The sequence below is a fragment of the Phalacrocorax aristotelis genome, chromosome 20 (assembly GCF_949628215.1).
Source record: "Phalacrocorax aristotelis chromosome 20, bGulAri2.1, whole genome shotgun sequence".
Taxonomy (NCBI): Eukaryota; Metazoa; Chordata; class Aves; order Suliformes; family Phalacrocoracidae; genus Phalacrocorax; species Phalacrocorax aristotelis.
In genome coordinates this window covers 6,250,964-6,278,527 of record NC_134295.1, presented here as the reverse complement: position 1 = coordinate 6,278,527, position 27,564 = coordinate 6,250,964, and the positions used below count along the sequence as shown (strand labels likewise).

At 48.1% G+C, this 27,564-nt stretch overlaps 1 protein-coding gene across 8 annotated transcripts in view; it reads left to right on the top strand.

The window, feature by feature from the left end:
• Positions 1-20,738, top strand: part of NFYC (nuclear transcription factor Y subunit gamma) — a 36,633-nt gene extending 15,895 nt beyond the window's left edge. For 4 of the 8 annotated variants that reach the window (XM_075115125.1, XM_075115128.1, XM_075115127.1 and 1 more), the window contains exons 2-10: positions 2,696-2,808; positions 6,498-6,569; positions 8,097-8,210; positions 10,519-10,614; positions 14,587-14,760; positions 15,087-15,245; positions 18,835-18,942; positions 19,679-19,738; positions 20,244-20,738. In XM_075115125.1, coding sequence (XP_074971226.1) covers positions 2,704-2,808; positions 6,498-6,569; positions 8,097-8,210; positions 10,519-10,614; positions 14,587-14,760; positions 15,087-15,245; positions 18,835-18,942; positions 19,679-19,738; positions 20,244-20,363 — 1,008 coding nt within the window. In that variant the 5' untranslated portion in view covers positions 2,696-2,703 and the 3' untranslated portion in view covers positions 20,364-20,738. The remainder of the gene's footprint in view (positions 1-2,695; positions 2,809-6,497; positions 6,570-8,096; positions 8,211-10,518; positions 10,615-14,586; positions 14,761-15,086; positions 15,246-18,834; positions 18,943-19,678; positions 19,739-20,243) is intronic. The other 4 variants (XM_075115131.1, XM_075115126.1, XM_075115130.1 and 1 more) reach the window with 1 other exon arrangement.
• The last annotated feature ends 6,826 nt before the right edge of the window (positions 20,739-27,564 follow it).

Sequence of the window (27,564 nt, the reverse complement as noted above, 5' to 3'; positions counted from 1 at the left end):
CCTTGGGTCGGGCATCGGGCTGTTCATTTTGCATTCTGAAATCAGTCCTGTGTTTACCTTGAAGATAGGAATTTTTTTGTAGTCATCAACAGGACTTTTTAAATTCAAGATGGCTGGAGGAAACCAGTTCTACCTCTTCCTGAAATTTGGATGAATACCACAGAGGCAAATGCAAGACATTTTGCATGTGGTAGGGGTGAAGCGGTGGTGGTGGAATTTTCTTCCTCTTTGCTTCTTTAGCTTTTTTTCTTATTTATCTTTTTTAACCTGTTGTTTCTTAGGGTTATGCAGAGCATTATATTCCAGTAGAGCATTTAAGTGGGTTGAGTGCAAGTAATTTGTATTTTTAAATAAAGCCTTGAAAAGTGATTTGGCTTGTCTTCAAGATTAATTGCATCTCCAGTTGCAGAAAAGACCCTGTTTAGTGTTCGTGTTGAAGTATTGCCAGTACAGAGCAGATCTTAAGGATTAGCTTTTGTTGATGTGCCTAAACTATTTTTTGTCTAGATTTGACAACGCAGATCAAGGACGGGAGAATCAAATGCCAATTTAAGACTCTCATTAGAATATTTATGTCTCTGTATTTTCTTATAAATACTTGAAATATCTCAGTTTGTAGGCGGATAGTATTATAATGCAAATAGTTGTTGGAGGGTCATCAAGTAACTTGTCAGTCGCTTATTTCCGTAGGTTCCTTACCTGGAGTTCTTCCTGTCTTGAACTCTTGCTTTGAGACTGAAAATGTGATCTTCTGACCTCCTCTTTGTCATCCCCTGTCAAAATCCCCTTCGGCTCTTCCCACACCTCCTGTGTCCCCTTCTCAGGCTGATGAAAGGAAAATACAGCTGTTCAGAGTCTGCCTTGGAAAGCGTAGGCTGCAGGAGGTAACGAGCGAACGTTCATCTCTTTGATCCGTTAGTAAGATTTTAACGGATCGTCGTTGCTTTGGAGCGGTAGATTTTGAAAGTACCGGCAACCGGCTGCTGCTTCCCCTCGGTATTTCGGTGTGTTGCATGGTGTTACTGCGCTTCCCTGTAGCTTAAGGAGGGACTGAAATAAACCTTTACGTGGCAGATCAAAAGCAAACGGGGATTGTGCCCGTCTGTTGGAGCTAATTCAACTCTTGTGTCTTTTTCCATTACATGATGATGCACAAATATCTCTGTGTATTTTGAGATTTTTTCCCTACAGAAAATATAACACCCTTTTTTCTCTTGCTCTGAGCTGAGAGGCACAGAGACTCTGTTTGTACATGGTGTGTGCGTGTCATTCATGGAAACTTCAAAGCTACTCTGGGTGACCCCGGGAGTGTTTAACATCAGTAACTTGCTGGCATCCTCCGCTTCGCTCACTTGAGAAGCGAGCAGTGACTCTTCTGGTGTTCACCAAGATGCTTTCGGCGCATGGGAAGCACTGAGTCCCATCCTGCCGGGTTGTGTCTCGGCAGGTCCTACGTGTGCATGTGCTTTTGGCATGTCTCACTCGCCCTTCCAGGGCGCGATCCCTCTTGGGAATCCTGCCGGAGCCACGCATTCCTGTCGCGCAGAGGAAGCCAGCAAGGCTGGTCTTGGTGTTGCGAGGGATTCTCAAGTTATGCATCTGACTTCATTTTAATATTAACTAGAGCTGTCTTTAGAGTTCCTCATCAAAAAGGCAGGGCTTGATCTAGGAAAGTTTATGGGGGGGAAAGAGTTGTGTGAGCTGGAATGTGGGGCGTGCCTGGATAGTGCCGCGCGGGCTGGCACCGTCTCGGTCACCCGAGGATGAGGTTGATCGATGCTGCGTGTCCTGACCTCTTCACTGTCCTCACTGCGGTGCAGCAGGGCTATAGGGGAAAGTCTGAACCCAGTTATTGTCCCTTTGTTTTCTCCATATAAGCTCTTGATGACTGTTGGTTCATACTGTAAATAAAGCCATTTGCAAAGATACAAGTCTTACTGAATGCATAGTCAGCGTCCAGTATAAATTTAATAATAGCCAGATTTGCTTAACACCCTGCAGTTGCAGAATACTAAATGACAGGCGTGGGGCTCTTTTAAGAATAGTTTCAATTAAAAGATTTGAATTTTAAATCTTACTTTGTCCTTTTGACGTTCTGCGTTACACAGACTGTTAAGTTCTCCTGCTGGTTATACCCAAGGAGGAGAGGTGTTTTAAAGAGTGTAAAGCCACAAACCCCGACGCCTTTCAAATAGGCACAGAAACAACTGTTTCATTACACTTTTTAGAAATAATACTGGGCTGACATTGACATTCTGGTTTCAGCTTGGGGGGGGTTGCTGCCATAACCGGCACTGTTGTTGGCTGTAACCAGCAAGAGAAAAAAAATGGTTTTATAATAGGTGTGCATGGGACTGGTCATCGGTTATGTTTTGGAACTCCTTGTGAAAAGGCAGAGCTCTTAATAGGGGAATGAGGAGGCTGGTTTTGCTTTCAATTATTTTTTTTAATGTTCTTTTTCAGTCTTTGGAGAAATAAATAAAATGGTAAGAAACAATTCCAGAGGCTGTGAGTCTATCTACATTGTTCCTGTGAGACCCGGGCTGGCGTATCTTATTTTGACAGTTCTCCAGAGCCATTAGCAAGGCTGGCCCCTTCCTGTATTCCTGGGACTTTGAGGGAACCTCTGGGAGCCTCTGACTCTGCCTCCCTCCCTCCTTCACTCATTCCTAATGCTTATTTCTGTTTCTTCCAGCTACCAGAATGTCCACAGATGGTGGCTTCGGCACAGCCAGCAACAGCGATGCCCAGCAAAGCCTCCAGTCTTTCTGGCCGCGGGTCATGGAGGAGATACGCAATCTCACAGTGGTGAGTGTCCTCATCGGTCGTGTTATTTCTGAAGAACTGGCAGTGAAAAGTGCCTGGTAATGTCTGGTAGCAAGATAAACCTCAGCTTGAACACGCTCCTGCTGCTTACGGGATCCAGCCCGGTTGGCTGTTTACACACTGCGAGGTGGCCTGAAGAGCTGGTAAATAATCATTCAGCCACGCTTTTCACTGTTGGCTACAAGTGCCAGAACTTGAGATATAGATTGAGTGCAGCTGATTCATAGCACAATGAGATGCAACAGTCACGCCTTCGGCTCCTTCTGGATTAAACGAGACAAAGTTGATTCCAGGGTCCTTTTAACAGGCTAAGCGATGACCATGGCTGCTTTCTAGAGAATTGCAGAGGAATTACCTTCTGTTTGGCGGGGGAAAGGGGGTGATTTCAAAATAGCCACAGGTATAAGTGTAGCTGCCATAAGCTGTTTTAGCTAACGGAAGACTGAAGGATTTGAGAATATATGTCACATTGTACTTCATGGGCTGTTTAACTACCGTTCAACTTCTGTAACATAAAACGCGTGACCAGCACGTGAGGGAGCCCTTACCCACACCAAAGGACAGACCCCACCAGTACACCCTGGGAGACGTTACTGTTCAAAATGCAGCTCTCAGCCTTTTCCTCCCCCTTCATAAATTCAAACACCTGCCTGTTGGCACACAGTTACAATTTTGTGAATGAAATTTTGGGTTCAGACTTTTGTATAGAACTATTATGGCCTCTTTCAGAACCATCTCCTTTGGTAAGCCTGAAGTTCTGAAAAGCACTTGAATGCCAAGTGCATCATTATCACATGCTTTATTAATTTAAAGACATTTGATTAAAAAAAATCATGCGCAGACTGAGAATAAGAATTGGACTAAGTAGCTTCTATTTTTTTCCGTCCCCAAAAGAGATGTGCCTGAGAACAAGGGCATATAATAAAAATGACTTTTCAAGAGAGATTGATAGATTAGCGTGATACAGTGGTCCTGAAAGCACGCTCCTGTGCTGCTTAATGTAACTGAAAACAAAAGAACTCCAGTCAAAGACGGGCTGTTCAAAGTGAAAACCCCAATCCAGTAGTCTGACGATAAGCTGCTTTTTTTCAGCCTGTGTGCAGATAGTTGATTAAAGAAACAGATGTAGAAATTTGTATGCATAACCAGAATTAATTACTTTCCTCTTTCAGCGCAGTGAATTCTTGTGTTCAAGAGCTGTAGTTTGTCTTCATCTCCACATGAAAGGGGTTTATTCTGCAGCTTAATTTTTAACTGTCGTATGAAGCTATTTATTGCATTGCAAGCTAGTAAGTCATTGAAAATTTAACTGAGGACAGCGAAGGGGAGTTGGAAAGGAAAAGGCATACTTGCAAAACATTCCTATGCACTTGTGCCCTGTGCAATCAAATCCTGAAATTTATCGTGCATCTTACTGAAAGTGCTCCCATGGATGTGGACGTAAGTAAACTTAAAGCTCACCTGCACATACTGCATAGCGGAGGTCAGGGCAGCTGTTTGATGCAAAGCCTGCTTTGGTTGCCTGCTTCTCAGGGCTCTCTGCCTGGTTTTGTGCGTTTGCCAGGTGCCACCAGTAGCTAAAATTCAAGGGGAAAAACAAGGGAGCTGCTTTAGAGAAACAAAGCAGAGCTGCCTGTTCTCGGCCCCGTACACAGAAAGGACTGCAGCCTAGTCTTGGGGAAATAGGAAACAGGACGGGGCTGGAACTTGCATTTCAGCTCCACAGTGAGTTAGAAGAAAGTCTGTGAAAACATTGAGACCTAATTTGGGAAAAAGAAAAGATGAAGAATTGGTGCCTAAAGTTTGTTCTGCTGGGTAGTAGCCAGCAGTGGTCATGCTTCCCTTCGCCATGGTACTTGCGTATTAATTTTGATTTATGTGACGTCTGCCTGTCTGCCTTAAAGGAATAACAGAGCTTTAATTTTTTTCTAATTTCTCCCACTGACTCTCTTCTCTAAAGATTTTAATAGCGTGTACCTATGCATGCCTGCTTGCAGTTCTGCTCTTCATAGAAGTTAATATACTTAAGACTGTTAAGAGTTTCACAAATGGGGAATTTTGTCCTCATCCTTCTTTGAGGCTTGCTGAAAGCTCACGAGGCTCTCTAAAAAGGAGCAAGCTTGTTTTTTTCTTTTGAAAAAAAATTTTTTTTTTTTTTTTAAAAACCTCTGGGATATTTTTCCATGCCCCGGCAGCCCCTTAACTTGTTTATGTGGCGGTTACTGGTTGAAAATGCCACCCTGAGCACACTGCGTGCTCAAGCACAGGTCCCAGCACCGGCTGCCCTCTTCTCCCATCACCCAAAACACCGCGTTTGCCAGTGGGATGCGACAGCCCTCGGCACTCCTTGCAAGGACACCCCCGCCCCCCAAATTACTTCTGATTTGCAGCATATTACTAGGAGCACCACATTCACGTTTCCAGAATGAGGGCACAGAATGCTTTGTAAATATATACACTTATAAAATAATGCATATAAATGTACATAAAATGTCTATATATGAATTAAATAACATGCCCCCTGCTGGAGTGCTGGCTGGACCACGCACAACCTCCGTATTTTGCTTCAATAGGAAACAACATTTTCAGCATTTTTTTTCCCCTCTTTTGTTTCACTAACATGTCTTGCAGTGCCTTCTTCCCTAGAGAAATGAGTTTCCTTTTATTTTCTATGACATTTGTGTTAAGAAGGGAAGACTTTTTTTTAGAAGCCCTTTGTGGGTAGGGGTTCTGCATTCCTGATGCACTGGTACGTAGCCTCAGCCTTCCTTTTTCAGAGGCTCCTGGTAGAAACACACTGTGGATTTTCTTTTGGTTTTTTTTTTTTGTTTGTGTTATAATTTTTTATAATTCCTCTTTCTATCTTCAGAGACGGGAGGCCACTGTTTGTAGCGCAGCTCAGCAGTTTCCCTAACGCCAGGAGCTCTCTGCCGAGAGGGTCTCTCCCAGGGGTGCCTTGGTGCCTCCTCTCGTGCAGACAGCGGCTCGCTGGTGTCTCTGCTGCTGCTCACGCTGGGTACGTGCTAACGCTGAGCGGAGCAGGATGAGCCAGTACGACACCGCTCGCTCTCTCCAATACCATCGCTACACCATTTTGAGTCAGCAGTTCTCTTTGCTGGAAAATAGTGAGAAATCCATCTCAAAACAGGAATAGAAGAGATTTTTAATAAGATTCTTGCAAGGTTCTTAACACCAAAATTGGTATTGGGCAACAGGGAAGTACAAATAAAGCAAAGAAGTTTCATCCTGCGGCCCCACGTAGCTCTTGTTTGCCTTCCTTTTGTCTTGTGACTTTTTGTAAATTCCAATGGTTTCTGGGTCCCAAGACACCTAATTGAATTAGTAGCTTCAAATATAAATAGATGCAGAAATGTGTAACATTTGAAACATTCTGTTCTGCAGAACAACTTCAACTTTGAGGTGAAATAGTAGGTACAAGTGTCTGACGGAAGATTTAAGTAGAATTATATCAGTATAAAATACAGAAAAGCAGATAAGCATTCCCGGGCCTGAGGAGAAGCTGCCATACCTCAAAGCGAATAAGTTATTTTTATAAATCTAATTTTAGCCAGTTTAGTTCTAGACAATACAGACTTGATTTAACATTTCTTATACCTTTGTTTTCAGTTAAGTATCAGTAAAGAGTCTCTCAAATGTGAATCTCTCTGCAGAAAGACTTCAGAGTTCAAGAACTCCCTCTGGCTCGTATTAAGAAGATAATGAAACTAGATGAAGATGTGAAGGTACACCCGTGGGTTCTTTTTTTTTCTTAAGTATTTATGATCCTTTTGGTGGATATTGTAGCTATAATTCCTTGCGATTCATTACTTCTAATCATCATTATTTATTTTTAAAGCACATTTTAATAGTTGCCTTGAATGCAATATTAGCTGGCCTTGTATAATTGAACTGACCTGGGAAGGCGAAACCATTTGGGATCTTTGCTGAAGACTTCTGCAGTCTTGCTTTCTCCGCTAAATACCAATCTACTGTATAATTCTGGATGTTTCCTGATTTTTCTAGTGCTTAAAGGTCTCATGTTTCCTCCTTGTCACTCTTGACTCTTCCTTTCACAAAGCTATAGGGTGTTTAGTATGAAGAGTGATATCACTTAAACGTGCCCTACGCTGTTTCAAGTTTTCTGGAGAAAATAAGTAGTGATTTAGGTGGATGATGTGGGTTTGATACCAGTATTTCAGCTGAACGCTTGATGTGTGACTGACTATAGCATGTGAATTGACTGATGAAAACTTACGGACATAAAAGGAAGGAGAAAGGAGTCACCCGCAGGGTTTGACTCTTGCGCTGCTCTAGTCCTCCATGGTTTTTAAGCTGGAAAACTGTCAGACACTTAACTCCTAAGAGAAAAGAGAATGGTTTGCACTTGCTTCTTGTTTTTCTCAATGTGACACCATCCTTCTGTTAGGACGACCTTTAACATTTAAATGAGATCCTGAAAAAGGTGCGTGTTGGCTCCCTGTACAAGGGAGCTATTCATTCAGCCTGGAAAGGGAATGAACCCAGGTCCCGGTTCAGTGTCTGAACCGGCTGAGTGCCAGATTTTTGATGATGAAGGGGAAGAGGAGATTTTAGGAAAGGGCAGGGGGGGAAGTCTCTGGCCTGCCTGGAACATTATTTAACAAGAAGACTGTACTAGGGAGTAAGCATTAATGCCAAGCCAGCTAATAATGAAACTGGTTAATTTGAGTAAAACTTAAGCTAGATATTTTTTAAGGAAAAGGAATTTGGTGAGACGGTGCCTTTACTCAGGCCTCCAAACCTCCTTTGCAATTTCAGCATTCATTTCAAATGATATAAATGTTACAACTATAAAGTAAGCGCTGGGTTTTAAAATGAACCCCCAGCCTGTCCTTTTTGGTTTCCGAATGGTTTATGCACATGCCAGGGCACTGCCAGGAGAAGCTGCCGGTTGAGACCCTCTAGGTCGATGTGCACTGATGCCATTTGCTGGCCTACCATAATCCAGCACGATAGGGAGCTGACTTCTGACTAGTCATGGAGGAATCAGGCTTTTGAGACAAATTTTACATGCTAAATACTCTTAACACTGCGTTTAACTTGAGGCTGATTTGCTCTTCAGACTGTCAGACCCATAGATACTCTAATATGGAAATTCCCCCAACTTCACTGTTAAACAATGCAACCATTCAGGTTCCACTAACGTGATAGAGTTACTCTGACTGCCACTTCGCAGTACTAGAATGCTAATGGTAAACTTTGCAATTAAATTTACAATTTCGGTGTTTTAGATGATCAGTGCGGAAGCTCCCGTGTTGTTCGCCAAGGCAGCTCAGATATTCATAACAGAATTGACTTTGCGAGCGTGGATACACACAGAAGATAACAAGCGCAGGACTCTGCAGGTAACGGAGCTGCTCCTACCTCACCTTCAGCTGCTTCTTAAACTGTTTCCAACTCTTTGTTTCCATAATATGAGGCATGTTTTGTAGACAGTAACTTGAGTACCTGTGTTTATTGCTACAAACCTGTGTACAAAGCACAGTATGCAGTGTAACTGTGTGACCGAAACCCTTTTTTCTTAATGTTTTTAAAAGCCAAATGACAACAACAAAAACCAAAGCAGCAGCTGTCAGCTAATTGTGACCTGCTGTAACGACTTGGGGTAGCTGTAGCTGTTGAACTTCTGGCTGATTTCTTTTTCAGTAGTAGTTCTAATGTAAGCTTTGTAGACGTTTATGTTGATAAATGTGTAGAGATTAAAACAAAAATACCCTCCTCCAGAACAGATTACTGTTTCTTCTGGATTGAGAGGCCCTCAATAATATTAATTTTTTAGTGGTTCAAGAGTAAATTGCAACTCTTAAGGATCTTTTTGAGGGGAGAAAAAAAAAACCAAAAAACTGGCATTCACTTTTAGTCTTACGTCTTGACCGGAGCTGCTTGAAACTGTGATGACCATCAGTTCAGCCCCTCAGGTCAGAGATGGGGGGTTGTGATACTGGGGACCACGTCAGCCCTACCGTACCCTGGCGCAGAGATTGCTGTAGCAGCAAGGAGACGTGTCTGTTTTCAGTCCAAAGCTGTCCTGTTGAATGGGTATCCAGCCACGCAGTCACCACTAAATTGGGTTAATGCTACATGCTTAACCCAGCTTTTAATGCAGTTTCTGTGGGAAGGATGTGTTTGATATACTTTCCATGAACAAGATGCTTCCTAAGTACAAGTGCTGACTCGGGCGTGTCCTCTTAACAGTTTTCAAGCTTGGATGGATCCATTTATTTCAGAATCGTACTTAAATCCTGATCCTAATGTATAAGACCTTGAATCGACTCAGGTTTTATTTCTGACTGCCTTGCCTTGAACAGCTGCTCTCCGCATGGGCAGTGCAGCTGGAGAAGTGCAGTCTCTGCTTATCAAGTATTTGGGAAGAAAATTTGGAGTGGAGAGGTCTGAGTTATGGAAGGCTATTCCTGAGGAAATTGGATTGAACCCAGTCCTCAGCATGGAGAATGAAATATGTGATACATCTGTTCAGAAGAAGTTTTCTTCCTGTTGGAGATACTTTTATAATACGCGCTGCCTGCAGAACAAAAGAAATGTCTCTTGCACTTCCTACGTGATCATTGTTCGGCAATTAAATGCCAAAACAGTATAAGGTTTAGAAATGCCAACTAGCCTGAAATGAGAGGATTGATAGTCTTCTAAATTTCACCTGCTCATTAGGCAGCGTGGGCATCTTTGTCTCAAATCGTGGTCATATATATGCTTTACAAATTTATCTTCAGCTAATGAGAATGAGACTTGTAATAGCTTTTTAAGCTGGCTTGCAAGAACTTCAAAATGACAGAGTAAACTTTTTTTTTTGTCTTTAAAGAAATTCAGCTCCTTTTGTCTTTGGGGGTTGTTGCAAATACATTGAAGTGCTGACTTACTGCTGGGTAACTGACCTAATGCTATTCTTTGGATTTCTTTTTCAGGCAAGGTATAAAAGTAAAGTTATAAGCCATTTTGAGAAGATACTTACCTTGCCAGTTTTTCACAGAAGCTCGTTGGCTCTTGCACATCCTTTTTCTGATACATGTTTGGCCAGTTTGCTGAGTATATGTTTTAATCTTCACGCTTTCTTTTAACCATTTTGCCCTTCCACATGCTGCAGCTTGTTCTTTCAACATCTCCTGGGATTCCCCTGCCCTGAATAAGATCCTGTGATACTTTCTTTTTTTTTTAAATCCCATCCCCAGCTCCTAGATTCTGCATATGTTGCTATGAATACATGGAGCAGGCATCCTGGTCTTTCTGCAAAGCTTCTTTTCAGATATCTTTGGGATTTTAAAATTATTTTTTAGAAGAATTCCCCTTTTTATTTTAATGTGCTAAAAAGGTTATGGTGGTTACCGTGAGCCCTCTGTAATGAATGACAGTGGTACCATTGCAGAGAGCCTGATTAGGCCGGGTGGGTGAGTAGATGACTGTAAAAGCCTGAGTTTGATAAGCACGTTCTTATCACGCGTCCTGGAGGCAACACTCGGCACGAGACAGGGGTGTTGGTGCTGAAACAGGAGTTCTCGCCCCCTGGCTTGGGATCTTGACCACTTGGCATCTGGAGAAGACACTCTCATTTGACTCAGTTAAAAAGCTCTAGTTTTATTTATCCAGTGACAAAACAGACTTAGAAAGCTGAAGAATGGTTTTCTCTTTTTGTTCTCATAGAGGAATGACATTGCCATGGCAATTACCAAGTTTGATCAATTTGACTTTCTTATCGACATTGTTCCAAGAGATGAACTGAAGCCTCCAAAGCGGCAGGTGAGACATAAAAGTAGTTGCCTTTATTGTCTGTCCTTTCCTTGGTGTGATTTCAGTCTCTAATTGACAGAGTTGACAAAACAATGCAGAATCAGATTTAAACATGAGGTTTGTGCGTGTCTCTCGTGCATGTTTATTTACAGTAGTTTTCAGGTTCTTAAATATTTTATGCAAATTGAGCTTGAGTGGAGATCTACCAAAGTCTTACTCGGGGGTTTACTTCAGTGACAAAAACACTACTAAATAGCTCTGATACAAAGTGTTGCCGATGTTAAACATTTAATTTTAAAAAATGTGCTGAGTCTGCATCCTTTGACTTGCAAAGGGAGAAGCGGACTTCTTTGCTTAGAAGTGCCACCTCCTGCATCCTTTGGGGCAGTCATTGCTACTGTAAACATCCTTGACTGGAAGCTGTAAGGTGTTGGAAGGAGCTTTCAGTCGGATGTTTACAGCAGCAGGCTGCTGCGGTCCTCCGAGGGCAAGGTCTTTGAAACTTAACAGGCTTGTGTTTTACAAAGCACTTGGTTCCCTCCATGTTTGAGACGGTGCTGAACGTGCAATGGGGTGGGGTTGAAGCTGAGTCTTGCTGCTTCAAATGCACAAAGAAACCGATCCAGCTCCTAATCCTGGTAGAGTAATTTATCTCCTTCACCTGAAAGCTTGGTCTTTTGCTGCTAAATTTACCAGTTCAGTAATTGCTCATCTCTTTTTCGTTGCAAGTTGCCTCATAAATAAAACGCTGGGCTACCATCAGTATACCTCGTGTAGGGAACAGCTCTGTTTGGGTAGTGCTGTGCCTTGTTCAGCCACTCCTGGAATCATTGCCCACGTCTCAACTGGAGCAATTTCTTCTCTGAACAGTAACTTTCAGTAGTTGGTAACAATTCCTTCAGCCGGTTTTCTGATACTTTTGAAGGTTCGCAGCGTGTTAGTTAGCCTGTGAAAAAATCCAAGGTGGTCGTTAAAGTAGCTCTCTAGTGAGTGCCACTGGCATACTTGAAAACATCTTTCTGGCAAGTGTTTTACTCAAAAGTTTTTCTTTTACGTGTTTGGGGGGGGTGGGGGTGTTTGTATTCCACTATAAATCTGGATAACATGCAAAAAGATACCTGCTTTGAGTGTAGAGACCAGCGGTTCCATGTGGACCTGGATTTTGGAGGTTGCTTTTTTACTTTTTGTCTTGGTCCTCGTGGTGTTTCTGAAGTGATGGCCAAAGGGAGAAAAGACATGCTTCATCCTTTCTGATGATGTCCTGAGTCAACTTTAACCTTGCATTCTGATTTTCAGAAGCAGCATGACTTTCTAGTAAATGAAGAAAATACCTTTCCTGCCACAACATACGCAGGAGAGTCCATCCTACTGCTGCAGTCAGCTGTGGTTAAAATTAGCAGCATCCCAAGGCTTCATTGCAGGTGTGCTGGGAACTCTGTACGCATGGCGAGCGTCACATGTGGGAGCGTGGCACAGCTTCTTCCATTCCTTCACTGAGTTCCCAGCTTTATCGCAGCAGCAGTGCAGCAGAGGTGATTTATCCGAAGATCATTAGTTCAGTGTTAAATAAAAAGGCGAAGCAGCAGCCTGCACAGCTGCTCTCGATGCTTTGCTTGACTAGGGGAAAGAAAACCCACGTTTCAGTTTGTTCAGCCTGGTAAGCTGAAATGAGTTGGTCGCAGCCTGAAGTAACACAGGTTCATTCTGGCATTGCAAATTCAGTTCTCTGTTAGGTGCCTTGTGCAGTTACTCCTCTTTGTAGGGCTATTTTTAGACATACTCCATGTTTGGGAGGGAGAATATCGCCCATGTCTTTTCCTTGCTGGAGCCTTTTGATTCACATCAGAATGTTCTGATTACAGAACCCTCAAGTTCTATAATCAAATGAATGCCTGAAGTATTTTAGCAGCGTGTCAGATGCATGTAGGTTGCTAGGTTAGTGTGTCTGGATGATACATCACACCAGAGCTGTGTCTTTTGGATTGCACAGCATCAGCAGTGAAACCATGTCGGTGTTTGGTTTGAAATAGGCTTTAGAGATCTGTCTCTCGCTGATATATCCACTGCCTGAGCACTGCTGAATCACTGGAAATACTTCTTATGGCAAGAGAAATTTAATGGAGAAATAGCTGCCTGATAAGAGCGTAGGTTAGGACTTTGCAGTGGAAAATACTCCTTTGATTCAACAGTGTTGAAAAGTGGCTGCCTGTAGGCTGACAGACTGCACCTTTTGGCTGGGGATACAATCTGTATTTCATCTCTACCGTGGAAAAGACTGTTTGACAAGTTGGTGTTGGTTACATGGAAGAGCTGGGAATGAAACCACGACTGTTACGTTGCTCTAGTAACTAAAGCTATGGATTGAAAATAAAAGATGGCAAACAATGTGATAAAACCTAGTTCAAGCAGATTTGGATTTAAAGCCATTTTTGCCCATAGCAAATGCAACTTAACGTGGAATAGATACTTACTGAAGTACTTAGTTGCCCTAATTCCGCTCGGAATTGGGGATCGGAGTGCTCTAGAAATAACATATCTAAGGACTGGCCTCTACAGAAACAGCCACAGCTCTTCTATGCATGCAGTTTTATGGCTAACTGAAGACATGTCCTGTTGAACATGTATTTTAAATTCATTATTAATCCCCCCCCCAAAGGATTTGATGAAGCAAGTAGGAATAATCAGTGAACTACCGTGTGTAGGAAGTATTTGATTGCAGTGGTTTGCAGTCCCGTGGGATAGTGCTAACGTTTGCTCCGAGAGCCAGGCTTAGAAGTTGCTTCTTGATTACAGGCAACTGTGAACAGCTTAATCTTTGGGGGGTAGTTGTCTGGTAGGTTATGTAGAAACCTCACAGTAGTAAATCTTTTCTTTAGTTGCTGTCCCTCTGAGAGGCTAGCATCTGAGCAAAGGGGCTCTCTTCAGATGGGCCTGATGCCCATCTAGGCAACGTACATTGATCATCTTTAATGTGAATTTTTCTTCTCCTGTTCAGTTGGATGCACTGAAGGTGATCCATGGGCAAGTCTCATTTAATGCAGGGGAGTCAAGCAGACTTGTGTAAGTGGGAATCTACCATGTTGTAGCACGTGTAAACATCCTACACTCTCAGCTGTGAACTCGAGGTGGCTGGGAGAGGATTGTTTACGCCTTCTGCCATGGAGTGAACATCTGGTGAGCTGCATCTTCCGTAAGGTGAAGATCCAACTGCCCCTCTGGGGAGCTTAAGAATTTTGATTCTGGACTGTTAACGGCTTGCCACTTAACATAATCTCTGAAAATCTACTTCTCTGCCTAAAATATCATTAATCATAAGGGACTTTTCTCTCCTGAAGACATGCTTAGATAAAACAAAACAGCAGTATTACAGCCTGTGCTTCTGACAGTGATCTAGAGCAGAGCCTTTTGTTTCTTCACGCTGTTGAGATATTCCTGCTACCAGCAGAATCAGGCTGTTAAGCCACAGTACAAGATGAAATTGTTAATTCTGGAAGAGCTGGATTTAAATAAATAAATAAAGGCACGCAGTATACATCAAGTCCGTGACTTTCATTCCCAGGGCTTTAATATCGGAGCTAGGCTGAGATTCGTGTTGGATACGTAGGCTAAGAGGGTTTTGTTGACAGACGAGGCTTTGCAAGTCTTCCTGGTGCATTTGCAATTCATTCCATATTAAGATAACAGGCAATGATGGAATTCACTGATGAGGACTTGCGTGGTTTTCAGCTATGGTAATTTTGTTCCTTTGCTTCTCATAACGAAATTGGTGACTGCTTTATTTTACGTAAGGTACTGGAAATGTTTTTGATTTCCACATAGCTGAATAAATGAGGAAACCCGTTCTGATTTATCACTTCAGATTTAGGTATTAAAGACAGTTTCCCATGGAGCATTCTTATGGAGGGGATGTTTCAGCTGTGGTGGGTGTTTGGATGTTGGTCTCTTCCCTCCCTGTTTACCTGTCTTTCACCTGTGCTGCAGGAAGAGGTGCGTCAGGCTGTGACCCCAGCTGAGCCTGTACAGTATTATTTCACACTTGCTCAGCAGCCTGCTGCAGTGCAGGTCCAGGGGCAGCAGCAAGGACAACAGACCACCACGTCTACAACTACGATCCAGCCAGGACAGATCATCATCGCCCAGCCTCAGCAAGGGCAGGTGAGCGGCGAGCAGCGTTCGGGGCTTTGCGGTTCGGTGGAGCCAGTGAAACCCTCAACCTGCCTCTGTGTAATGTATTGCAGTAACCTGTTCCCACTGCTCAGAACAGTCAATAACAATACAGAAATGTGTTTTCCGGTCATGACCAGGTGTTCAGATACCTTAGTAGCAAGGGTCATCTAGGTCCTGGGTTTCCCTCTGATGATTGAAGCATCAATAAGCAGCAGTGGGTCTAGGACGCAGTCTGTCATTACAGTCTTTGTATCTTGTGGCTGTTTCACTGGTGTTCAGCCCTTGCTCGGTCCTTGTCCCTGTTTTGAATGCAGAGCACCCCCGTGACGATGCAGGTTGGAGAAGGCCAGCAGGTACAGATAGTGCAGGCCCAGCCGCAAGGACAGACCCAGCAGGCTCAGAGTGGAACTGGGCAGACCATGCAAGTGATGCAGCAGATCATCACCAATACAGGAGAAATCCAGCAAATACCGGTAAGACTTTACCAGTAGAAACGTGTAACGGTGCTGTGAGCAAACTGTCCGCTGGTGTTCTGGCATGAGACTGTATATGTATGCTTTTTTAACTGTAAGAGGAAGTTTGGATTGAGTGGTGTGTTTCCTGCACTTAGAGAGCAAAACTAACCAGCTGTGACATGAAGGAGGAAATAAATCTAACCCATCTAGCGTAGACTCATTGCCCACCCCCAACACTTTCCCCTGAATTGAAATAGTTATGATTAGGAAGCAATAAATAAAATATTTCCTGGATAAACCTTAGTTCTTCGCTACAGCGTGGTTTCAATAAAGGATAGTGAGCTTCTTTTGCCTTTACTTGGTTCTGTCTCAGCAACCTGAAGTCATGACCGGGCAGACTGAGCGGGAAAGGTGCCGCCTGTGAGTTGATTAATCAACTTTTATGTTCTAAGAAATATTTCTGCAAAACACTTTGCAGAATCAGAAAAAAACCTCCTCACTTTCACACCAGTATAGACCTGCTGTGCCCTGAAGAACGGGATTTTGAGTACCCAGCATCAGCATTGCTATTCTGGCACGTGTCCTAGGTAAACACGGGTGTCAATAAAATGTCACCTTTCCCCCCTTCTCTGTATGATTATAACAGAGCTGGGTCTTCTGGTTCCCATCTGGAAAATTTCACACCTCTTCAAGAAGAGAAAAAAAAAAAAAAAATCTGTCCAGTTCTGTGTACTTAACCAGCAGCCCAAAGGTCAGACCAAGTGACCAAGACAAGCATTTCACTTTGTCTTTGACTTCTGTTATAAAAAGTGTACCCACAGCTGTGGCCAGACTGATCTTTCACACAAGTTTTGCTTTTCAAGATTGGCTAAGCTTCCCTCTGTATGTCTGGCAAATATTCGTGCTTTGACATAGAATCTTGAAAAAGGTTTAGATTGTGGGTGTTGCCAGATTTTTTTCCAACTTGCTTCCGAATTCTTTTCACCTCTTAAGTCTTCAGCTGATTCCTACCACTTGGCTTAAGGTGTTGGTCAGAAAGGAAGCGAATTGCTTGCCAAACACGGTGGTTTACTACCAGCAACCTCTTTTCTTCTCTGCATTCTCCACTACCTTTCTTTTACATTCTTTCTTTTATTTTTATTTTTTCCCCTTCCTTTCCATATAAAAGTCTCTCCAAGATACTTGTTCTTCAAAGCATTTTGGAAGGAGATCTCCACTTCTCGCCTCAGTGAGTCCGTTACAACAGTACTGAATGTTGCACCATTCTCCTTTGCTTCAGCAATAAAAGAACAGTTCAGACTCATTTTCAAATTGTCTCCAGTGAATGCTGTAATCCCCTACAAGAAGCGGGCTCGGAGATGTGCTAGGAGAAGGAATTCTTTATAAAGTAGCTGTGAGGGGCCATAACCTTCTGCAGAACGTACTGTTCTCCACATAGGCGGATCCTGTTGGAAGGGGTCCCGCATTTTAGGAGTGTTGAGGCTGGAGGCATTTTAATTAGTGTCTGGTTTTGGCCAAGCGTATGCTTCTACCTTCCTCTTGCCGGGGAGCACCTAAGAACGGGTATCTGTGACAGGTCCTCAGACACTTCTTGTGCTGCAGAGGTAAGACAGAAGCTGCCAAGTGCCAGAGTGTGGTATCTTCTGTCTTTGGGAGCACTTGGGTCTCTGACAGTTTTAAGACTGCAAAACAGAGCAACTTAGGAGCAGCGGCTTTGATGAAGTAGTCACAGTTGGTGCCTCTGTATTTAGCAGAGGTACTGTTTTGACTGTGATTAAGAGGATTCTCCTTAATCACGGTGTGTTGAAGAACCACAGTTTGTGCTAAAGGAAGCATCTTTCCCCTTGCTCGCTTCCAGCAAGTGGAGTAAAGTAGAACATGGAGCCACGCACTCACTGCAAGAGCTGTTTAGTGCCCTAACCTGGAAAGGGCTTTTTGTTTGCTTCCACAGAGCTACAGTCCTTGGTCTCTTCGGTGCTGCTGTCTGTTCTGCTCTTTCTGCTGTGCTTTTGTTTTCCCTTGAGTTTCCTTTCTCTGTTGGTATAGTTAGCACTGTCTTCTGATAGTGCCTTTTCACTCTGGTATCTGTTAGGGTTCAGCAAAGAATCTTTCGTAACACAAATATGACAGTTCAAAACACTCTCATGAAACTGGAAGTGCTTCTGGCGATCGCAGGAGTGTTGAGAGAATCTTATTAATGTTCTCTGCTGGTTTTCCATGTGCTCCTGATACTGCGCACTCTCCTCTTCTGCCATTTACTGCTCACTCTAGAGCTGCCCGTGGAAAGGTGACTTCTATCTTTTATAAACTGAGAAAAACTGGAGGGAAGTGTATACACCAATGTAATGGTAATCACTTGTTTGTCCACATTAATCTTGTGTTAAATTTAATCTGTGCCTTAGCTAGACCTCATTAGGCAGGTTCCTTGGTGCTTACTCTCATTTCTGGAAGAATGCTCTTTCTAAATTGCTTTCACCCATTCAGTTAGTAATGTAGTTAAAATCTAAGCAGGAAGCCCCCAGCATGGAAAACATGATCTGCTGGCAGATCTCAGTGCAGAAACAAATTCTTTATTGAAATGTTTATGCTCATGTGGAGTTTATTTGCTCTTGAAATAATATTGGAGCTTTTAGACACAGCTGGTGAAGTCAGCGGCGTTTGTGTAAATGCCAAGACCGTGTTCTAGGCACTTGAGCCTCTGTCAGCGAGCAGTTTTTAAAGTATTTTGTGTCCTCCTTTCCCCTCTTTAATAAGAAGAAAACTCAAAACATTTTTTACGTATAATTAGCCGTAGGACTGTGAATCTAAATGTTCCAAAGTTAAATAACACAAAATGAAAAATTCAACAGTAGCACGGATCATACTGTGACCTTTTTATTGCTTCTCAGATGTGTATCAGTTGTTTATATCACAGGTTACGATGATGACGTTGTCTTCGTATCCCGCACCCCCAGGCACCTAACCTGCAACGTCAGGGTTGTAGGAAATAAATTTGCATTTGAATGTTATTCGCGGAGTATTGACACAGAAGGTGTTGGCCTTTGCCAGGTGGGGGTTGGCATATATCGGCAGAGAGTTGCATTAAAACCTTCCAAACGTTACCTCGCAATATTCCTGGGTGTTGTCATCTCTGCCGTCTTTATGTGAAAATTTCCCATATATTCCTCTATTATTTTTTGGCAGGGTACGGTAGGAGCGTCGTTATGTGCAGCTAGCTCATAAGAATTGTCTTTTATGTGAAATGATACATCAAAGTAGCAACTCAATTCTCCTAACCAAAAAGAAAAATAAGTGTTCCCAAAGCTCTCTGAAACTTAGCGATTAATATGCTTAAGCTACTAACTGACCGCCCCCGTTCTGGAGAAAGAAGTAATGTTGAGCTTCCTCGGGGTTCTACTTCAGGAACCTGCAGGAGTTCTGTGGACTTGGTTCTTGCTTTGGCAGGGTCTGTGATAGTTACTCATCTCAACCGGTAATCAGCTGAAGCTTCCCGGTGTCATCTATTATTCTGGCTTCTGTTGTGGAAACAAGAAGGCAAGTTTGTGTGTTTCAGGTTACACAGTTATCTGTTTAATTTTCTTTCCCTGCCCCCTCCGCTTGTCTCCAGGTTCAGTTGAATGCTGGCCAGCTGCAGTATATCCGCTTAGCCCAACCTGTGTCAGGCACCCAGGTAGTCCAGGGGCAGATCCAGACGCTTGCAACCAATGCACAGCAGGTACGCACTATAACAGCAGGGCTGACATTAACTGGTAAAGTGTTGTTCCCTAGCTCCTGAAACTGCAAATTCCAGTCGAGTTTACCAACTCTTGGGCTAGGATTCCTGCGTTTCTTTTCTTCCTGTTACTTTCATCAGAATGATAAAGCAAGGAGCATAGCGGAAGCCTCCTTTACCTATACGTGAAAGGTGCATGCATATATGTATGTGTGTGTGTGTCTCGCTGTATAAAGCTCATGCTGCTTCTGAGCTGACTGCAGGTAAAACTTCATCAACCTTCTCTTTACTTCTGCTCCTTCTGGCTGGGTGAGGGAGGAGCAGCCGTGCAACCTCTCAGGAAGGCTATTGCAGAGGTGAAACGTCAAGACCGGCGTTGCTGCCAGCAGGTTGCCGCGTGTTCTTGTTGAGACTGGTCGCTAAGGGATTGTTCTCTGCCTTCAGAGGAGAGGAAGGCCGCTGCTTTTCTGTGATCCTGGAGGCCGCATTCTTCTCATGAAAGTCAGGGAGGACATGCTTGTTTGGTTTGGAACACCTGAATCCCATGTCCTTTGTTCTTGACTTGCGGTTAGCACCAGCATGACTGTGGGCCGGCGGCATGAGCCGTGTCTTGCCACATGGTGGGGTAAGGAAGTTTGGAGGAGTCTAAAAGCTCTTGAAAGGCAGCAGCAGAATGTTTAGTGGGATTTGGACCCCTTCCGAAGTGCTGTCAGTGATCATCCTTCTCTTATCCTTGTAGATAACGCAGACAGAAGTCCAGCAAGGGCAGCAGCAGTTCAGCCAGTTCACAGACGGACAGGTAAGAACTTGGACTTTGTTGATGCTACATCCCTTTGAAGTCCAGGGCTAGAAAGACCGTCTTAAAGTCTGCACGTCCCAGCGAACCTGCTCCTCCCGATAAAGCACTGCTACCAACCCTTAGCCAGGAGCAGGATAAGTGGGCGTTGTGCCGCTTCTAATTCAGGTAGTCTGCTGCACTCACTCCAAATTAATCCAGTCCCTTGTGCTCTGGGTGGGATCCATTTTAGTCTGAACCAGTTTAGGAATTAAGGTCTTAACACCTAGCGGCTGACTGTTGCATAGGTAGCCTGAGCTCGATTTGGGCATCAGAAATTCACAGAATTACTTAGTTACGATTTAGCAACAAATGTCTAGTTTGGGGGCAGATTTCATTTGGAGCTGAGAGGTGCTGCATCACCACTGAACTTGCAGGGTTAACGTCCCGCGTCGTGCTTAGCGGGAGCTGGTGCTGAGCGGGATGAGAACTGACAGTCGTTTCTTTCCCCTGCTTCCGTCTCTGCCAGCAACTTTATCAGATCCAGCAAGTGACCATGCCTGCAGGCCAGGACATCACCCAACCCATGTTCATCCAGTCCACGAACCAAACCTCAGACGGCCAAGCCACACAAGTGACGGGGGACTGAACGGGGACGTCGCAGCGAGTCTTCTCCCTGCGTGGAAACCAACACGTCCCAGCTTGACGTTTGCCGTACCAACCTGGTCTGATGAATACATCTGCTTCTGTGTATCTGTACTTGATACTAAGCCTATAGTAGGCTGCAATCTCTGGTGCACTATACACCTTCCTCTGGTGGGTATGAGAGTATATCCAACAGACACTGACACAAATGCAATATTTTTATTTTTATTTTTTAGAAATCAATATTTCAGTGTATTCAGCTGCTTGTTCAAACCCATAAAACTGAGAGAGAACTAATCGAAAGGGATTTGTAGCGTCTCATTGAACAATGTGTAAAACGTTTTTATCTAGTAAAATTATTAAAGGGTACTGCATCTGGTTTGTTGTAAGAGCTTTATTCCTGGTATTCTGTTTGTATTTCCCCCCCCCCCCCCCCAAATAGAGCTAGATTCAGTCCTCCCGTCTCAATGGTTTATTAGGGATGTATGGGGGGAGTGGGTGGGTGTTAGATTTTCCTCTCCTGCCTCCTTTTTTGGTAAGCCGAAGCATTGGCTATATGCAGCTTAAGGGCAGAGTAGGGGAGGAGTAATTAAAGTGAAAACAAAGCGGAAAAAACCCATTCCTTGTATGATGACTGTATTTTCTAAGCGCAAAAGATTCTTTAATTTGGCCTGGTTTATTCCAGAAACACTAATGGAAGTCTGGACAAACCCCAGCCCTGCTGTTAACTGTTGTACTCGCTTCAGTCGATGCATGTAATATAAGCTTCGTAAAATGAAATAAATTTCCTTTGTAAGATAATGCGTGTGCTTTCTTTGCGATCCAATGCCCAGTCTCAGCCTGCCAAGCAAAGAGCATCCTGAATCCCTGAGAAAAACGTTGCACCCAAAGTAGTGAAATGCCAACGGAGCTTAAGGGTGGCCTGGATGAGGGCTTGGACGAGCGATGTGAGTGGTGAGACCGGAGGTGTGCGGATGCCAAGGCCTCCACGCAGGCGGCGTGCAGTGACAGCTTCCACAGAGCGCAGCCTTCAGCTGCGGGTACCGGGGCTGCGCCGCCTCTCCCTGCAGCTTCTGTGTCCGGGATCCAGCTGAACCAGCAGGGCAGGGGTTTGAGGCAGGCTTAAGCGAACTCCAGAGGTCAGGTTTAATTGAACGTGCTGCAGCGATCCTGGCAGCGTTAGGCCAAGTTTAGGTCTTGGCTAAAAGTGGGGGTGTGAGTTTGTAACCGAGAACCTTTGTGCGTCGAACGCCAAGTTTGACGTAGTTGCCGCTCTGTCCAGGAGAGGCTCCGTGGCTGCGTGCGGTGTTTGCCGCGCCGGGGACGGTGCCAGCGCCGCTGCTTGTTTTTCACTGTCAGAAGCACCGACTTCGCCACGGTTTTGCAGTGAGGAGAGGCTGGCCGCTCCCACACGTGGCGTGTACCCCGGTGCCCGGGTGCAGGTTATGTGAGTGCTTTCCCTGGCGGTGCCCAGCCCGGCCGCGTGGGACGCGGGGTGAGAAGCACCCCGGTGCTGGTGCCTGCCTTGCCCTGCCCACATGAGAGCTGCGGGGGGCAGCTGCTGCTGGGGAAGGAAAACTCCACTTCAGCATTTAGCTGCTGCAAACCACTAAATCTGGGCCAGGTTGTTCCAGTCAGACAAGGGAGCTTGCTGTGTTACAGGCACCTCCTGGGCTTTCTAAATGTCAATTTTCTTTTTTTCCTTTTAATTCTGCAGCGCCGGGGGGCCAGCGGCGCGCTGCGGCAGCTGAGCGATGCATCAGCCCTCGGGTGCCGCCGCCTTGTGCGGGCAGAGCCGGGGCTGTGCCCTGGAGGAGCATCTCCTGCGCACAGAAAAAATGAAGTCGGGGTTGGAAAGTCCCTTGTGTGAAAGCTCCGTGCGTGGGACTGGCCACGAGAGGGCACCCATGGGTGGTCGCTGCCCGGGAGCGGGGCTGGGGGAGCCGGGGAGAGCTCCCCCGGAGCCAGGGGCCAGCATGCGGCCGGTGGCTCTGGTCCCCCGCAGCCTGGTCCTCCCCATCCTCTGCTCCAAGCTGTCGGACCCCGGCAGGCGGATCCCATCGCAGCAAAGGTGCCGCGGCCGGGCTGGTGCTTCCCTCCGGCCCGCAGCGAGGGGAGGCGGATTGCTTCCCAGCAGCTCTCTTGGGAAAGCACCCTTTTTTGCTTACGGCAGGGAGCAGAGCCGGGGAATCGGCTTGTACGGATGGAGAGGGGGACATGCGGCTCCTGGGGGGGGGAGCCCGAGCAGGCAGCTGCCTTGCCTTATCAGCCCCTGGCAGAGGTAGGAAGTGTGGCTCTTCCGAAGGAAAGCTCTTTACCCAAAGCAGTTGTGTTTGCTTGAAATAGTTTAAATTTGAATGGGGGTAAGTTGCTTAAAGGACAGAAAATGAAAGCGAGATGCTGCTCGTGAAAGGAGAGTGGTTTCCAGTGAAAGTCTCTGCCTCTCATTGAAGGGGATGCTGCTTTCGATGTGCTCAGTATCGCCTCAATGGTGGCCCGAAGTCTGATCTCCAGGAGCACGGGAACTTAACAGACAGTTAAATATTAACATGATCAGCTTCAATATTACCTAATAATGGAGATCAGGCCTCGCGTGCGCTCCCAAGAGCGCCCAAGCTGACTTGAACAGGAAAGGTATTTTGAAGAGCGCTGACATCGTTTGTCTGTCACAGGTACTGTAAACCTCGGGCTTTAACAAGAGCCAAATCTTCCGTATAAGGACACGCGCCTTCGTTTGATCTTCCGAGGAAGCATGATGACAAATCGAGCAGCGTGAGGCCGTGCAGAAGGAAACACACGTTACCCGAGAGGCTCAGCGAGCTGCGGCACCCCTGGGGAGGGACGCCGGACCCTCTGCGGGCAGCTCGGGTGATGGTGTACGAAGGTGGCAGAGCTAATCGCACCTCCGGGGCCCCGGGGGGATGAAAGCCGATGAGGAAGCAGCGCTTTCCTCCTAAGGAGCGGTTTGAGTTTCTGTTTCTCCTCGGGGTTGATGAGCTAAGCACAACCCCTGTGCGGGCGAGCGCCGGCTGCTGATGCCCAGGAACTGGCGCGCTCGGTTTACTGCGGGTTTGCTGCTGACGGCTGCCCTTCCCCGGGGCTGCCGCGTCCAGCCGCCCTCTTCCAAGGAAGAACTCGCTGCAGTGAAGGTCACGCTGCCGTGGTGGGGATCAGGAGCCCCGAGAGCCACCGGGCACGTAGGGAAAAGTGCTTGGGTGAAGCTGCCCCACGAGCAGCCTCTCCCGGCACGGGCTCTGGGTTCACCACCGGCAGTGAGTGCTGGCAAAGCGTGTTTCCTCGGGGAGTGGTGCTGCCTCTTCTCCGCTGCCACCACTGTGAGACTCTCCTCCATCTTCACAGGGACCTGATGCTGCTGGAGGGATTTGGTTGTGACCCAGCCAGAGGCTGCTGAGCCAGCACCAGAAAGCGTGGGCGTGCACAGCTCTCTTGAAGTCCTCGTCCGTTCTTCCTTCCTTGCCTTCGGAGCTGGGAAAAGGAGATGGGTCCCTGACCCATCCCACTCCCTGAGTAGGCGGTGCTGCGGCAGAGCAGGGCAGAAGTGTCCCTGCTCCTCCCATGGGGCCGCTTCAGGACATGCCCCAGCTCCCAGCAATGCTGGCGTCGCTCCGAGCTCGGGGTCAGGGCAGGTGAGCGCTGATGCAGCCCCACAGCAGCGCCAGGACCTGGACCAGGGCTTTTCCCTGGCTTTGTGGCAGTGCAGCCCCCTGGTCCCCGGACCAGAGGGGTCCCCATCCCGTGCCCAGCGGCAGGACGGAGGGGGAGGCCTCTGAAGCGAGGCTGGGCGTCCCAGCCACTTGTTTGTCAGAGTGTGTGAAAGCAGCAAAGCCAGGAGCTAACTGCCCTGGGCCGAGGCCAAGCCTCCAGCACAAGCAGGTGCTCTGCAGCTCTCCCCGCGCTGCTGCCGGTGCTGCCGGCTCTCCCCAGTGCTCGCCCAGTTCCCGGGGCAATGCCAGGCCTGGGTCCCCTGAGGCCACGGGCCCTCAGCTTTGCCTGTCCCGGCCTCCAAGCACCAAATCGGGCTCCTTCACACAGAGGGAGCATCCACGGTTGCATCCACCTCTCCGTGATGCCACCTGAGCTCTGCCCAGGACTCCCCATGCAGGGAGACAGGCTGCAACTTTGCTCCGGTCCTCATGCCTGGGCAAGGAGTTCCAGCTCCCCCTGGTCCCGCCTGCCCCTCTCCCCACTCCGCAGTCCTGCAGCTGCATACCAGGGCTGCAAAACTTACTGGAAATCCCATAGATGCAAATCCTGGCCTCCCATCCGTGCCAGGAACTTGAGCTGCAATCCCAAGAGGGCAGCAGGCTCCAAGCACGCAGGCCTCCCCACTCGCCATCATCCAGCCTTGGGAAATCCTCTTTAAAGGTTCATCAGGGCTGGAGAATGCGTGTGGTTCTGTGGGACTCCCACGGCTGTGGGGCGAAGCCAGCAGAGCCCAGGACTGCTCCCTGAAACCCCTGCTGGTTCTGGTGCATTGGTCAGTACCATGTTGATTCAGACTCCCTGGCTCCATCTCAAACCCTCCCAGCTCCAGGATCAACAGAGGTTCCCGGGGTCTGGGCAGGTGACAAGGTGTGGATGGGACCTGCTCCTTCCCCACGTGTGATGACCGACAGCACCAGCTCAGCGCCAGCGCCGTGTCCCCATTAACGGGGCCCCAACCGCTCAGCCCAGCCGGGAGCGACGGGCGTCACTGGCCCTGGACGGCTGCGCCTGCAACCTTCCTTCCCCAGGGCTGGTTGGGGTCTAACCTGCAAAAGCAAAACTGCAGGAGGCCAGAAAGCAACAGCAACGGAGGGGGCGGCTGGTGGGTGGTGGTAGCACACCTTCTCCCCTAATTTATTTGCAGCTCGCTGATTCCAGCAAGCAATTACAAAAAATCAGCGGCTCTTCATCACTTCCAAACACAGCTCTGCCGAGGCTTCCCTGGCAAGCCTGGAACATCAGCCTGGATATTCCCCATCCAGCTGCAAAGCAGCGGCAGGAATAAAACAACTCCCCACCTCCCCCGACTCCTCTCAAGCGAGTGCCCGCCTTGGCCGAAGTCCTTTCCAGGTCACCTTAACTCTGCCCCTGCCGCAGCCTGGAGGCTTTAATCAATCGCTAGGTGAAACCTAAACCTTGCAACCGAGGGGAATACGCTGAACCAAACAGCAGCGGATGAAGGTCAGGGTGTTCCCGCTGCAGCACCTGGCTGTGGGGAGTGTCTGCTGGGGGGGGGGGGTGAGAGGTGCTGGGGGGACCCTGTGCACGGCCGGGCCATGCTCCAGGGTCTGGGTCCCCTTGGGGAGCACATTCAGAGGGGCTGTGGGGGGGTTGAGCTGGAGGGGAGCATGGAGGAGACACCATGGGGAGAATTTGGTTCAGATTTACAGGATTTCAGCCTCCATGGACATGGCTCTCATCCCCATCTCGCTGCTGTAGGGTTTGCGCGGGGGCAGGAGGGAGAGGCATCCTCAGAGGAGGGGTTCACAGGCTGGCTCCTGGGGGGTGCGTTTACCAGCACCATTTCCCCCGTGTCCACATAAATAAAATTGTCTATTTATTGTGTGTGTTTCCTGAGACCAACCAAATACCGCAGTGCTCATGAGGGCCCGCGCCAGTGCCAGGATCTCCAACCGCCACGTAAATAATTTACTGACCAAAGCCTTTAACTTGCTGTCCTCTCCAGGAGCAGGGGCCCTGGGCACCTGTGTGGGGTGGGAGGACCCAGCTCCTGCAAAGGTGCAGAGAGCAAGTGCTCGCAGCTGGGATGGGGCACCTCTGACCCCAGCTTGCTTGGGAAAGGGGATTCCCAGCAGAGTGCCTTAGTTTCCCAATCTGTTGGTGGGAGGTTGTGTGGAGATGAGGGGAATAAGTTGGAAGAGCAAAAAGCTGTGGGTGTTGGCTGGGAAATGCACTTTCTGTCTGCAGAGGATGGTGAGGTACGGGTTGGGTGAGCTGTGCCTGTTGCAGGACCCTGCAAGGAACGGGCTCCGGCAGGGCTCCTGGCCTGGGAGAGGGAGGATGAGGATGTGCCCTTCCTTTCCCAAGCAGTGTGAAGTCTCTCTGTAGGCATTTGGTGTCCCTCTAAACTTTGGTGACTCCAGCAATTCCTGGACCTAGAGCTAAAGGAGAGGAAGGGGGGATGGCCTGGCCTGGGATGCTCGCTGCCAGGCAGCCAGGGAGGTTTGATGCTGGCTGGCTTGGGAAGCTTGTGCCTGGGACGCTCCATGCCTGGTGGCCAGGGATGCTCCATGCTTGGTAGCCTAGGGCGCTTGATGCCGTGTTGTTTGGGATGCTCTCTCCCAGGGTGCTCCATGCTTGGCAGCCTGGGATGCTCCACACCCCGTGGTTTGGGATGCTCCCCCGCGGGACGCCCCGCACCCCGTGGTTTGGGATGCTCCCCCGCGGGACGCCCCGCACCCCGTGGTTTGGGATGCTCCCCCGCGGGACGCCCCGCACCCCGTGGTTTGGGATGCTCCCCCGTGGGACGCCCCGCACCCCGTGGTTTGGGATGCTCCCCCGCGGGACGCCCCGCACCCCGTGGTTTGGGATGCTCCCCCGCGGGACGCCCCGCACCCCGTGGTTTGGGATGCTCCCCCGCGGGACGCCCCGCACCCCGTGGCCAGGCCGCTCTCTGCCCGCTGCTGTGGGCAGCAGGGGGTCCCCAGGGACCTCGCGGGGAAGGGTCCCCCCCGCCGGGCCGGGGATGACGGCGGGGGAGCCAGCAGCCCCCCTGTCCATCCGCCCCCGGAGGGGGTGGGGGAGCTGCTGCTGCCCCTGCCGGCGGCTCCGCGTCCCCCCTTCCCCATCCGCCCCGTCCCGGGGGCGGGGGCCAGGTACGGCGGGGCGGGGCGGGGCGGGCCGGGCCCGGGGCGGGGGGAGGGCCCGGCGGCGGCGGGCAGCTAAAGGCAGGTGGCGGCGGGGGTACCGGTTTGCTCGGAGCGCGGTGCGAGCCGCCGTCCAGCGGAGCGGGAGCAGGAGCCGGGGCGGAGGGGAGGGGGGGGGGTCCGGCGGCGGCGGGGCCATGCGGCGGGCGGCGGTGCCCTGAGCGGGGGCGGCGAGTCATGGCCGGGGCGGCGGCGCTGACGGCGGTGCGCACCGAGGACGCGGGGCCGCCCGGCGGGACCCCCCCGCCCCCGCCCCGCCGCTGGGGGCTGCTGACGGGATCGCGCCCCGCGGCCGCCCCCCGCCCCGCCGGG